Source organism: Myotis nattereri (assembly GCF_964212035.1).
Source record: "Myotis nattereri genome assembly, chromosome: 16".
Taxonomy (NCBI): Eukaryota; Metazoa; Chordata; class Mammalia; order Chiroptera; family Vespertilionidae; genus Myotis; species Myotis nattereri.
In genome coordinates this window covers 13,334,026-13,347,591 of record NC_138091.1, presented here as the reverse complement: position 1 = coordinate 13,347,591, position 13,566 = coordinate 13,334,026, and the positions used below count along the sequence as shown (strand labels likewise).

At 43.9% G+C, this 13,566-nt stretch overlaps 1 protein-coding gene across 1 annotated transcript in view; it reads left to right on the top strand.

The window, feature by feature from the left end:
- The window catches only part of DNAH9 (dynein axonemal heavy chain 9), a gene marked incomplete at its 5' end in the record, with an annotated part of 338,080 nt that overhangs the window by 285,126 nt on the left and 39,388 nt on the right, over positions 1-13,566 (top strand). Inside the window, 2 exons of the mRNA XM_081109536.1 lie at positions 7,148-7,341; positions 9,655-9,803. Coding sequence (XP_080965662.1) covers positions 7,148-7,341; positions 9,655-9,803 — 343 coding nt within the window. The remainder of the gene's footprint in view (positions 1-7,147; positions 7,342-9,654; positions 9,804-13,566) is intronic.

The following is a 13,566-nucleotide window of genomic DNA, read 5'->3' as shown; positions in this document are numbered from 1 at the left end:
GCCTACCTGCCTGCCTGATTGCCCCTAACTGCCTCTACTTGCCTTCCTGATTGCCCCCTAACTGTTCCCCGACCAGCCTGGTCACCCCTTAACTGCTCCCCAACCTGCCTGGTTGCCCCTTAACTGCCCCCCTGCTGGCCTGGTCGCCCCCTAACTGCCCCCCTGCCCGCCTGGTTGCCCCCTATCTACCCCCATGCTGGCCTGGTCATCCCCTAACTGTCCTGAAGGAAGTCGGACATCCAGAAGATGTCCGGTTGGCCCGGTCTAATTAGCATATTACCTTTTTATTAGCATAGATAGCACAAAGTCTGAAATAGTATGATTAGCTCTCTTTCTCTGTGTATATTTTACTAAATATTTGCGCTAATGTAGATTCACATGCAGTTATAAGAAATGTAGAGATATTCCTTATACCCAGTTCCCCCTATGGTGACATCTTGCATTCCTGTAGCACACCATCACACCCAGGAAGTCGACATTGATACAGTCCACCAGTGTTAGGTTTGTCATGCACTCATTGTGTGTGAGCATGTGTGTGCCTGTGAAGATTCATGTAACAACCACAGCCAAGACAGAGGAAATGTCATCACTGCAGGGATCCCTCATGTCGCCCCTTCATAATCACAACAACCTCCTCCCTCCCCCAGCTCCTAATGCCTGGCAACCACTAATCTGTTCTCCATCTGTATAAGGCCGTCATCTCAAGAATGTTATAGAAATGGAAATATACAGTATGTAATCTTTTCAGACTAGCTTGTTCCCTCAGCATCGCTCCCTTGAGATCCATCCCAGTCTGATTTACTTTATAACTAAGCCCCACATTTAGTCATTTATATGCCTGCTGTCCGCTTCAAACGATTCATCTTTGGAAATCCAAGGCTAATTCCACCCATGCCGCCATTGCCCAAAATATTTCTCTAACTCCTTTTTCAGAATCTGTTGCTATTTCTTAAATTATTTTGTTTAGGGCTGTATCTAAATCAAAGGTCATCAAACATTTTTTGGACGGGGCTACATAGTAAATATTTCTACTTTGAGGGTCAGACTCTGTCACAACTATTCAACTCTGCCAAAGTCACACACAGGACATAAGCAAGAGAAAATGGCTGAGTTTCTTTTTTTGTTTCAATCCTCACCTGAGGAAGTGCTTTATTGATTTGAGAGAGAGAGAAAGGGAGAGAGAAACATCAATTGGTTGCCCCCAAATGCGCCAGAGTGGAGATCGAACCCGCAGCTTTTTGTGGTATGAGCCAGGGTACGGATAGCTGAGTTTAATAAAACTTTATTTATAAATACAGGTGGTGAGCCAGATTGGCCCTGCAAGCTGCATTTTGCTGATCTCTGATCTAAATAATAAAGGTGTGATTTGGTTTTTATCTACTAACTTTATTTGTCATTCTGGACCCAATCTGGCAAATGAGATGGGGAATAATGTATTGGGCAAGAACCAAGGGGACACTCCATTCACAACAGCAATAAAATCACAAAGTTACAAAATGCCTTAGAATAATTACAATAAATGCAGACCACATGTGTGGAAACCATCAACTCTTCTAGGCTACATAAGATATTAATGCATAGACGTGCCACTGTCCAAAAGAAATATAATGTATGTCACATATGTAATTTAAAATTTTCTAGTAGCCATAGAGTAAAAATGTAATAACAAATTGCCCTGGCCAATGTGGCTCAGTTGGTTAGAGTGTCCCGTGCACAGAAGGGTCACGGGTTCTATCCCCAGTCAGGGCACATACCCGGGTTGCGGGTTTGATCTGGGCATGTACAGGAAGCAACTGATCAATGTTTCTCTCTCATCAATGTCTCTCTCTCTCTCTCTCTCTCTCTCTCTCTCTTTCTCTCTCTCTCTCTCTCCCTTCTGCCCTTCCTAGAATCAATGAAAAACATATCCTCAGGTGAGGATTTTAAAAAAGTAAAATAAAAAATGTGATATGAAATTAATTTTAATAATATATTTTCTTTAAACCAATAAGGCAAATATCATTTTAATGTGTAATTACTATAAATATTATTAATGAACTATTTTAAATTTTTATACTGAATCTGAATTCTAGTTTGTATTTTTTGCCATTATAGCACTTCTCAATTAGATGCTAAATTTTCATCAGAAATATTTTATTTGAATTTATATTTCAGAAAATTTTAGAGATAAAACAGTTGATCCATATACCCAAGTTTTCAAACATTCTTAAAAGTTTTCCAATTACTAAAGCAAGTTCAAATTTCTAAACTTACTTGTATTTGATGTTAAAATAATAGTATTTGATGTTAAAATCAAAGATTTCATTTCTTCAGTCACACTGGCCACATTTTATTTGCTCTGCACTCACATTTGGCCAGTGGCTACCTTGTTGGACAGTGCTGCCCCAGAGCTTGAGAATAATGGCATAGCCTGATGCCCTGTGGAAAATACATTATGGAAAGCAGTTCTGAATGAGAGTATCTGAGAACGGGAGCAGTGATGGGTATGAACTTTCTAACAAAGGCCGGAGTCAGACATTCCGGATTCAAGTTTGAGTGTGTGCGGCCTCTGACATGTTCCTTATTCCTCTGAGACTTTCTTTCCTTATCTTCAAAACGGCCATTAAAATACCTACCTCACAGGATTATGTCAGACATACAGATATTCAGTAAATAGAAGCAGGTTCTGGTTCTGGTTATGGCTATAGTTATGGTTATGGCTATCATATTTGTTTCTGAGAATTGCCATAACAAAGTACCACAGGCTAGGTGGCTTAAAATGGCAGAAATTTATTATCTCAGAGTTCTGGAGGCTAGAAGTCTGAGTCAAGTTTCGGCAAGCCATGGTTCCTCCTAAAGGCCGCAAGGGGAGGATCCTTCCTCGCTCTTCCAGCTTCTGATAGCCCCAGCGTGCCTTGGTTTGTTGCAAGATCACTTCAGTCTCTGCCCCCATCCTTGCTGTCTCTGCATGGCCATCCTCCCTCTGTGTGTCTCCATCTTTTCTCTTAAAAAAGCATGTCAGCCCTGACCAGTTTGGCTCAGCGGATAGAGCGTCAGCCTGCGGACTCAAGGGTCCCAGGTTCAATTCCGGTCAAGGGCATGTACCTTGGTTGCGGGCACATCCCCAGTGGGGAGTGTGCAGGAGGCAGCTGACCAATGTTTCTCTCTCATCGATGTTTCTATCTCTCTATCCCTCTCCCTTCCTCTCTGTAAAAATCAATAAAATATATTTTTTTAAAAAGCATGTCATATTAGACTATGGCCCATCCTGCTGACTCATCCCAACCGGATTACACCTGCAAAGACCCTATTTTAAAATAAGCTCAAGTTTACACATCCGGGAGGTTCGTTTTCCAACCTATCTTTTTGGTGGATACGACTCACCCCATCACAGTTACAGTTGTTAATTACCCATCCCTAAGGTGTGTACATGCTGTGGTTGGTGTGGGTTGTACCTTATAGCACTTGTCCATGGAAGGAAAAACTTCGAGCAGTTGTGCGGTGCCAAATTGGGCCAAATCCAGTTGCCTTTCACTCTATTACCCACAAAGCCCTCAGGCAGCAGAAGTTACAGAGAATAAATGGCTCAAAAGCATTATTGACAACTCCAAAGCTACTGTGCAATTTAGTTCGTTCCTCTTTTCACAAAATGGATTGTTTGGTTTGCTTTTCTTCGCTCTGCATTTTTTGTTTTGTTTTGTGGGCTAAGCTCATCTGGCTGCTCAAAAGCTTTGCAGATGAGTGAGGCTTTATCTCTCCCCGTCTCTGAGTTCTGCTAGTGGAGCAGCGAGTCAGCCCCACACTCGAGCGCAGTGCGGGATGTGCGCCGGTGGAAATACAACGCGGTGTGCAGTGCCCATCACTGAGGCCTTTGATAAATGCTCTTTTTAAGTGTTCAGTTGGATTTTAGCCTAAAGAAACAGACTACAGTATAATTGAATAGGACACGATGAAACAAAATTCTTTAAACATTCCGTCTGACGAGGAAGATGGATGGCCTTGTTTCCGCAGCTGCCCTAATAGGCAGGTAATGAATGAAATCTTTGTGATAACATATTGCTTCTATTAGGACCCTTTGTTAGAATATTTGAAGTTTAATCAAATGCAGAACTTGAAGGTACTGGGACTGTTCTGCTCTTCATTAGAAAACCTCATCTGTGATGCACGCCTGTGTTAGCCTTTGAAAGGCCCCTCACCACCGCTCTGGATGCCAGTTTAGCACCGTTGTATTTTGCTACACAGTCCAAGGTAATTAGGTTAATTAGTCATTTCCATTTAACTTATTAGAAATGCCTTTCCCTCATTTGGGAGATTGAATGTTGCAATTGTGTTCAATCCAGAGCTTCAAGGAAGCATGTTTCAGCCCCAGTCCTGGCAGCTGGGAGCCCCGATGGCAGTGTCATTTGCTCAGTACTATAGTGACCACCAGAGGGGGCAACGGGGCTGCAGAGGGTTAATGATGATGCAAGCTGGGCAGAGGCGCTGGAGTGCTGCCAGAAGGAGATGAACACGACTTCCCAGCACACAGAGAAATAATTACAGAGGCCGCAGCTTTCCTCGGCCTGTTAAGAGCCTTCCTGCTGGCCGCCCAGATGTCAAACTTGATTAATTGAGCACTTCCTAAGTTCCAGACAGCTGCTAGGCCGGAGGCGTACACAGATGACTAAGAAAGTTCTTGCCCACAGGGAACTCACAGTCTTGCGGGAGGAACAGCAAATAAACCCGAAATCACAATTCAATAACTACAGACGCCCCAAGAAAGCACGGGAAGGGCTGTGGAGTTTTCATAGCACTTGTATCTACATTAGCGTGTGAGCTATGCGAACAATTACTTGGCCTCATTTTCCAAATGAGAAAATCTAAGCCCACAAAGGTCAGAAGAGGCTCAGGAGAGCTGTGCCTGGGACCAGAACTCGCACTTCCTGGCCCCTCCTCCACCATCTGCCCGCAGCTGCACTCCACTCCCCACATGAGCGAAGGAGTGCTCCCTGCTCTGAGCGGCCAGGGTGAAGTTGAGAAGCCACAGAGCCCGTGTGGAAGGCACAGAAAGACAGGACAGGTGCTCAGGGACTCGGGAGAAGAGCCTGGGAAAGCCCGGGTCCAGCCCCATGTCCTCCTCCAGCATGGCTTTCCCCTAGTCACCGTAAGACTCTCCTACTGCAGTGACATTCCTCCCTGTCGTGCCCCACACTCCTCCCCTCCACATGCTGGCTCCTGTTGATCCTTCCCCATAAAATACCCTTTTCTTCTCCCGACCTCTATTTCTGCCCAACAGAATTTTACAAACTTCCTAAGACCTCCTTCATCTCCTCGTTCTCTTGAGCTTAGGATTGTAAGCTTTTTTGGAAGGCAAGTGTATTTTTATGTTCAGCTTTGTATTCCCAAGTGCCTGGCATGTACTAGTAGTAGGCACTCAATAAATATCAAATGAATGAATGAATGAATGAATGAATTCAAATGACAAGAATGTGTAGGTTCCTTAAAACTCGTGGCACTGTGGTAGGTGCTTTGGACAAAGTCTAGTTTCTAATATCATTGGAGAGACCAAACACACAAGCAGAGCTGAGTAACAGTGGAAAGGCTGCAGGCAACTCTGTGTCTAAGTAAGTGATGAGTGTGTGGGCACTCTGAGGAAACAGGGTCAACACCCCCCAAAAGTTGGTTCCAATGTCGACAGACGATGCCACACACATACCTAAGAAGGTATGGAAAAGCTTATTATTCGCATAAGACCTTCTGGGGAGAGCAGGGAGCAGTCTGTGAATGGTTTGAGGGAGCCAGGAAAGGAGACTACCGTGGCGTCTTATGGAAGTTATGGGGTGAAGCCAGGGTGAGAGTTCCTGAGCGTGGACAGGGCTCGCGTGGTACAACTTCCCTCCACATCAGAGAGGGAGTGCCGAGGCTTACTTATCCGCTTGCTCAGATGTGGAACAGCAGAGGAGAGAGAGGCATGAGGCTTAACGCTATCAGCAGTCAAATATCTAAAAATTGAGTCAATCTCTTTACTAAATATAACAACTCTGTGCAAAGGACAAGTATCACATGATCTCACACATATGTGGAATCTAATGAACAAAATAAACTGATGAACAAAATAGATCCAGAGACATAGAAGCATGGAACAGACAGTTGAATCTCAGAGGGAAGGTGGAGGTGGGTGGGTGGGAGGGAAGAGATCAACCAAGGAGCTTGTATGAACATATGCATAACCCATGGACACAGACAATAGGATAGTGAGGGCCTGGGGTGGGGAGTGGGGGCGGGCTAGAAGAGGTCAATGGGTGCGGGGAGGGAAATGAGACATATGTAATACTTCCAACAATAAAGATTTTCTTAAATTTAAAAATAAAAAATATATTTTTTAAAACAAAGATATCAACTCTGTGCTCCACAAAAAAAAAAAGGTGGGAGGGCTATGTGTTCTAGGTTAGAGAGAACGTGTATGAGGGAGGTTGCTGACTTGCAACTGGACTTTGACAATTTGTAGAACCAACACAAGAAAGGGGTAGAATTTGGTGGAGAGAACAGGACCTGACCTGGCTTTGTGACCGAGGAATTCAGTTGGGAATGAGGCTGGCACATTTCCAAAGTTGGGGACAGTCGTGCTCAGACAGTGGGCGGGCAGTCGGCTCCCTGGTGAACTGGATGGATTGGAGGGAAGCACCAAATGAAGAGATCTGATTAACAAGTTATGCATCTGGACACAATCCTTACGGAAGCTGGCAGTTCATGGAAGTTTTAGAGTTGGCATTAATACAAAGTCAATCCTTAGCAAGGAGTTGCTGGCAGAGTGAATACGGGAATGAAAGGGAGGAGTCAGATACTTAACATGTCCAGGCTCCTTGACCAGAACAATATGGCATCCCTCCTGTCGCTTTTCCATGCAATACCCTGCAGGCAGGTGCTGCTCGGTCTCTGCTCTGATAATATCCCAAACACTCTCTTTGCTAAACCTTGCACATTAGTGGGGCAGTTTGCTAAAGGCGAGCTGATCAAAATCCTTCCTCTTTCTTGGGTTTACCTGGAAGAAGATTCCAGGCTCCAGGAGAGAGTATAAATGAGACAGAATTATATCTGTAATACCATCTCGCTGCTTAACCCACAACTCAATGCAAGTCTCCACTGTGAGAACCTGCATTTCAGAGCACGATTCTCTGAACTTCCCTAGGCTCTTTCCGCCATGGAGGAATTCTGTAATCTGGACCGGGACATTGAGGGATCTGCCAAGAGCTGGAAGAAGTTCGTGGAATCGGAATGTCCTGAGAAGGAGAAGTTCCCGCAGGAGTGGAGGAGCAAGACGGCCCTGCAGCGCCTCTGCATGATGAGGGCCATGCGGCCGGACCGGATGACCTATGCCATGCGGTAGGGAAGGGGCCGGGGGGGCGGGGGGGGGGGGGGCAGGACAGGCACAATCTCAGTGCGGCCAAACTAGCAGGGCTGAGCACAAAAGCCATGTGTGTATAGTAACAGAAGTCTTCGTACCAACATCCAAAATCCCACGAGGCCTGCGTTTGCCAGGTCTTTTCCTAATGTCTAGGTGGGCAGTACCGAGAAGGATGCTGGTCACATCTACGGTGGCAGGAGATGGGTCCAGAGCACAGATGGAAGGAACATCCTTAGCAGAACATCCCTCTCATCAGAAAGAGGGAGAGGGATAGGTGTGGCAGTTGTTGTGCTGATAGAAAGATGATTGAAAATTGAGAAAGCTTTCCTCTGATGACTTCTATTTTCTCTGAGAAGGAGGAAGCAAGACCCTCAATTGAGTTTATGGGAAAGGGGAGATGGCAGGGTTGGAGATTGGAGGAGAGGGCAGAATGTTTGAAAAAGGGTCTGTGAAAAAATGAGAGAAGGACAACAAGGGAAACTCGACCAACTTCAAGTAGCATTGAGGGCCCAGCTAGTTAAGACCCTGCATCCGTAGCAGCACCAGTCCTCACCATTAGATGGTTCTGCACACAACAGCCCAGGTATAGGTTCAGAATTACGTTGATCCAGAGCACCGGTCGTTCCAAGTTGGTGTGTTGGAATGAGTTAGGTTGAGGAAGTGCGGTTTGGGCAAGAGAGTGATTAGAAGTTACAGGCAATGCAATCTTATAGAGACAGAAAGCAGATTAGTTAGTACTTGCCTGGAGCTGGATGGTGGGAATAGCAGTTATTTAATAAGGCAAAAAACCTTATTGGCAGAATAAAATTGTTCTAAAACTGGTTTATGGTGAAGATTGTACAATTTAGTGACTTTACTAAAAATTATTGAATAGTACACTTAAAATGGGTAAATTTTATGGTATGTCAATTATACCTCGAGAAAGTTGTTTTAAAAGAAATGAGTTACAGACCATAGACTCTACACTGGATAGGAAAGCAATAAAGAGAATAAGGGAATGATTTAAAAAAAAAAAAAAACTCTAGACATGCCAAGATACTGCATTTATCATGGCACCAAATACAGACAAAAAAATAAGTGAAGGAAGGGCAAATTGCTAAAAGGACTGTAAGGATAGAAAGTTCTGGTCAGAGGGTGGGATATTTCCATACATAGTTTCAGACATAGAAAAAGTTCCCAAGTAGGAACAAGAATGAGGGCATGCCCGTGGGATCCGGTGGCTGCGTGGGGAGAAATGAAGATTGGAGGAGTCCTGTGGACTGAAGGGTCCCAGGTTTGATTCCAGTCAAGGGCATGTATCTTGGTTGTAGGCACATCACCAGTAGGGGGTGTGCAGGAGGCAGCTGAACCGATGTTTCTCTCTCATCGATGTTTCTAACTCTCTATCCCTCTCCTTCTCCCTTCCTCTCTGTAAAAAAATCAATAAAATATATTTTTAAAAAATAATACCCTGGAGGATTGTCCACTTGGATGTTGATGTCATCCAGGTGGTGGGAAGCCCATGAGCCAAGGGTCCAAGTGTTCAGTGAACGACTACAGTGAGCAAAGGAGCAACAGATGACATTGACGTGCAGATACGGTGGTGACACGTCAGGGGAAATGAGCTGCAATGGAGCCAGAGCAGAGAAGTAAATGGATTATAAATAATAGTCATCTGAGAGCGGGACCATGATCTTACCTTCCAATCCTGAGACACATCAGATGTAGGAGAATGAGCCCAGCTGAAAGGCTACAGGAAAAATAGTGTCCTTGAGGAAGAGTTAAAGCCAGGAGCTGGACCAGATGGTCAGTATGTGGTTGCAGCTTCAGGGTTTTATTTAGTGTAAAATGGGACACTTGGGAAAGGAACACAGGTAAGTGGAGTCAGATGAAAAGAAACGCAGGTAATGATAGAACATGAGGGAATAGAAGCCTGGAGAGCCTTAAATGATAGGTGGAGGACCACAGGGATGTGAAGTGTGGAGGATTTAGCGGCCGCCAGCTTTCGAAGGCATTGTTTCTGGCAGTCTTCTGAGGGGTGGTGGGGATGTCCCAACACCAGGCTTCATGGAGGAGTCAGTGAGGACCTGGATGGGTGGGGATGCAGAAGGAGCCATGATCTGGATGTGCCAGCTGGCAACTAGCCACACAGGTGTTAAGCGCTGACTTTTCAAGAAGTGCTTGGAGTTGGTCCCAGCTCCGTAACTACCAAGCCCATGACCTGGAGCACATCCTTCCATTTCTCTAGACTTGTGTCTCAGATGTTAGCATTTTGTGACTGATAAACGTTTGTGTACTCTTTTTTCTGGAAGGCATTTTGTTGAGGAGACATTAGGAAGCAAATACGTGGTGGGAAGAGCATTAGACTTTGCAACCTCGTTTGAAGAATCAGGACCAGCCACTCCCATATTTTTTATCCTGTCTCCAGGGGTGGATCCACTGAAGGATGTGGAAAATCAAGGTGAGAAAACGCCCTCTTGGGGCCAAGGCTGCGCCAGCACCCCAGCACCGTGCACTTTTACGCTTTGCATCTGTCGGGTTCTCTATCCCAGACTGAGGGCTCCTTATGCAATACCCAGTACCTGCTAACCATACAGAGATCAGGGTCCTTGCTGAACCCACGCCAGGGACCATTGCTCTGGGCTCTATGAGGTAGAATCCATAGTAGCAGGCTCATGAGGAGATTCTGTCCCGCCACCACCCACTCCCTTTATTGTAGCTGGAGCACCATTCTGAAATACAAGTGCAACCCTTTTACAGGCTCCCTGGCCCTCAGAATGAAGCTCAGACTCCTTACGGGGCTTACAGGAAACTCAGTCCTCCAGTTCCTCCCTACTTGTCCAGTCTACTTTACATCATTAATGTCCTATTGCTGCTATAACAAATTACCATAAACTTAGAGGCTTAAGATAACAGTTCTAGAAGTTGAACAAATAAATGGGTTCCCTCTTTTCCTCATAAAGACCATTATGACTCTATTGGGTCTACTCATAATCCAGGATTATCTCCCCACCTCCAAGTCTTTAGTTTAATCACACCTGCAGAGTCCCTTTGCCATGAAAAGTAACATATATACAGATTCTGGGGGTTAAGACCTGGGCATCTTTGGAGGTTCATTATTCTGCCTACATTTTCCTGCCCTTCTCTTTATATGCTCTACACAGCAGCCGTTTAATATCCCAAACATTCTGTCTCCCCTCCAGCATCCCCTTCACCAGGCTAGCTTCTACTCATCCTTTACACACCAATTTCAATGTCACCACCTCCAGGAAGCCTTACTTGACTTCCAAGGTGCTAGGCTCCCCTCCCATGTGCTCCTAGGGCACCCTTCTTTTTGTGTGTCACATGGTAATTGTCTAGTGACAATTGCGTCTTCCTAGGAGAATGACAGCTCCTTGGGACTAAGTGTCCTTACTAGAATATCCCCAGTCTCCAGCACTGTGCTTCCCGTGTGATGGGCACTCAGTAAATACATATATTTAGTGAAGAATCCCTAGCCAGTTTGGCTCAGTGGATAAAGCGTCAGCCTACGAACTAAAGGGTCCTGGGTTCGATTCTGATCAAGGGCATATGCCCAAGTTGTGGACTCAGTCCCCAGTAGGGGGCGTGCAGGAGGCAACCAATCAATGGTTCACTCTCATCATTGGTGTTTCTATCTCTCCCTCTCCCTTCCTCTCTGAAATCAATAAAAATAAAAAAATAAATGAAGGATGAGCCACTGAATGACCAATTAAGACTATAAGACTAGCAAAACTATAACAATTTGCAAAGTGAGATAAAGACCTGACAGGTTTTTATAGACCCAGGTCTTCATAGGTAAGAATCCAGACCATGTGATGCAACTCCATGAGCTCAGTTGCTCACTATGTAATGGAAGGAGCCATGGCATCTGCCTGCTGTTCAAGGTAGTTGAGATGAAGCTACCTTGGCCCAAAATGACAGACAAAATCTGTGTAAGGAAAAGAATGATCTTATTCACTAACCTAATGTATATTTTTGTAATATCCTAAAAATTTTAGGTAAAATTTTTAAATATTTTTAAATATCAATAATAAAGAATTTAAAGTGAAAAGCAATAGTTCCTGGCTCCAGCACTTCCCATGCCCCGTTGCCCATCCCAGACACTTCACTTCTGCCTGTTTCTGAATTTAGTCCTCCTAATAGTTACTTCTCTGTTTCCTACTAATCTTTCATCACTATTTTAGAATTCATCCATTTTCAATATCTATTATTTCCTAATATGAAAAATAAAACTTTCCTCTTATTGCTGCCCATTAAGACGCCCCTCTTTATCCCCAAATTTTTAACAGCTCTACAGAGATATAATCCCCATGCTATGCAATTCACCCATTTAAAGTATGCAATTGAAAGTTTAATATTTTCATAGGCTGTGCAACCATCACCATAATCTAATTTTAGAAAATGTTGGTCTTCCCCATAAGTAGCTCTCTATTAACAATCATTTCCTACTCCATTCCACCACCTCCCAGACCCAGTCGCCACCAATTTACTTTCTGTCTCTAAAACTTGGCCTATTCTGGGCATTTCCTACAAATGGAGTCATGTATCTATGTGGTCTTTCATTGTGGCTTCTTCCACGTAGCGTAATGTTTGCAGGTTGCATCCATGGAGTGGCATGAATCAGAACGCCATTCCTTTCTATGGCTGTTGTTCCTGACTCTCACTGACTCCATCATGATCTTGCTTGGCTTCGGCAAAATAAATTACCTGGCTTCGGCAAAATAAATTTTGTTATTTCCATCTTGTGATCAGAAAGAAGTCGTATTTACTGACTTTGCCTTGCACTGTCTCCTTTCCTTCTTCCCAATGTTCTGTCAGAACTATGAGTTCACTTAGATGATTGTAGGCCTGCTACAAGGAGTGTTCAAAGAAATACTTTTTGTTAGTGTCCTTGCATGCAGATTATCAACACTTTGCTTAAAGTCTCATTTTTCTTGTGCCTGACCTCATTCTTGTTTCTTTAAGAGTTCATTGAAAGTTGGATAGCTTGGAGCAAGTACAGATTTTTTCTTTTTAATATATTTTTATTGATTTCAGATAAGAAGGGAGAGAGAGATAGAAATATCAATGGTGAGTGAGAATCATTGATCGGCTGCCTCTTGCACGCCCCACACTGGAGCCTGCAACCCAGGCATGTGCCCTGAGTGGGAATCGAATTGTGACCTCCTGGTTCAGAGGTTGATGCTCAACCACTGAGCTACCCCAGCCAGGTGCAAGAACAGTTTTTGGAGTGGTTTCAAGATTGGTGGAGTGTTGCTTTTTATTGAGAGGGACTCGTTTCTCCATGTGCCAGGGAGCAGGAGGTTGAACAGAGATAAAGATTAAGAAAAGAAGAAGAGATGGGATGTAGAGAATGATAAGCGATAGGCAGGGGGAGGATACATCTCCCATTGAGATGGGGATGTGCAGGGATAGACACATAACAGGGATGTGCAGAAATGCAGATAAAATAGCAATAAGTTGAAGGAATTTCTACTGATGGGCATATGTTTTCTCAGGGAAGTAGCAAGTAAAGCAAACTGCTGGGCATAGGAAGAGAGAAGTTCATTAGGAATTTTAAATAAAGAAGGAAAATGAGCAAAATGTAGCTGACTTCTGGAGATGTGGAAAGATTACCAAACATTGAGGTAGAGAATCATGAACTTGTGATAGCACCAATTCACCAAATGTATTTTTTTCTCTTATGACTAGTAATATGTAGATTTTTTCCAGGGTTGAGATTTTACAAATTTTCCAGGTTTGAGACTTATCCTTCTCAAACTTTTCCAAAAAATTCAAGAAAAGGGAAGCCTTCCAAGCTCATTTGACAAAGCCAGCATTATCCTAATTCCAAAACCAGGTAAAGACACTACAAAGAAAGAAAATTATAGGCCAATATCTGTCATGAATATAGATGCAAAAATCTCAACAAAATATTAGCAAACCAAATTCAGCAATACATTAAATAGATCACACACATGATCAAGTGGGATTTATTCTGGGGTGCAAGGTTGGTACAATATTTGCAAATCAAAAATGTGTTACACCATAAACAAAACAAAGGATAAAAACCATATGGTCTTATCAATAGATGCAGAAAAAGCATTTGACAAAATCCAGTACCCATTTATGATTTTAAAAAAACTCTCAGCAAAATGGGAATAGAAGGCGGGAGAAACTAAGATGGCGGCATAGATAAACACCGGGAAATTGCTGCCTCCCAC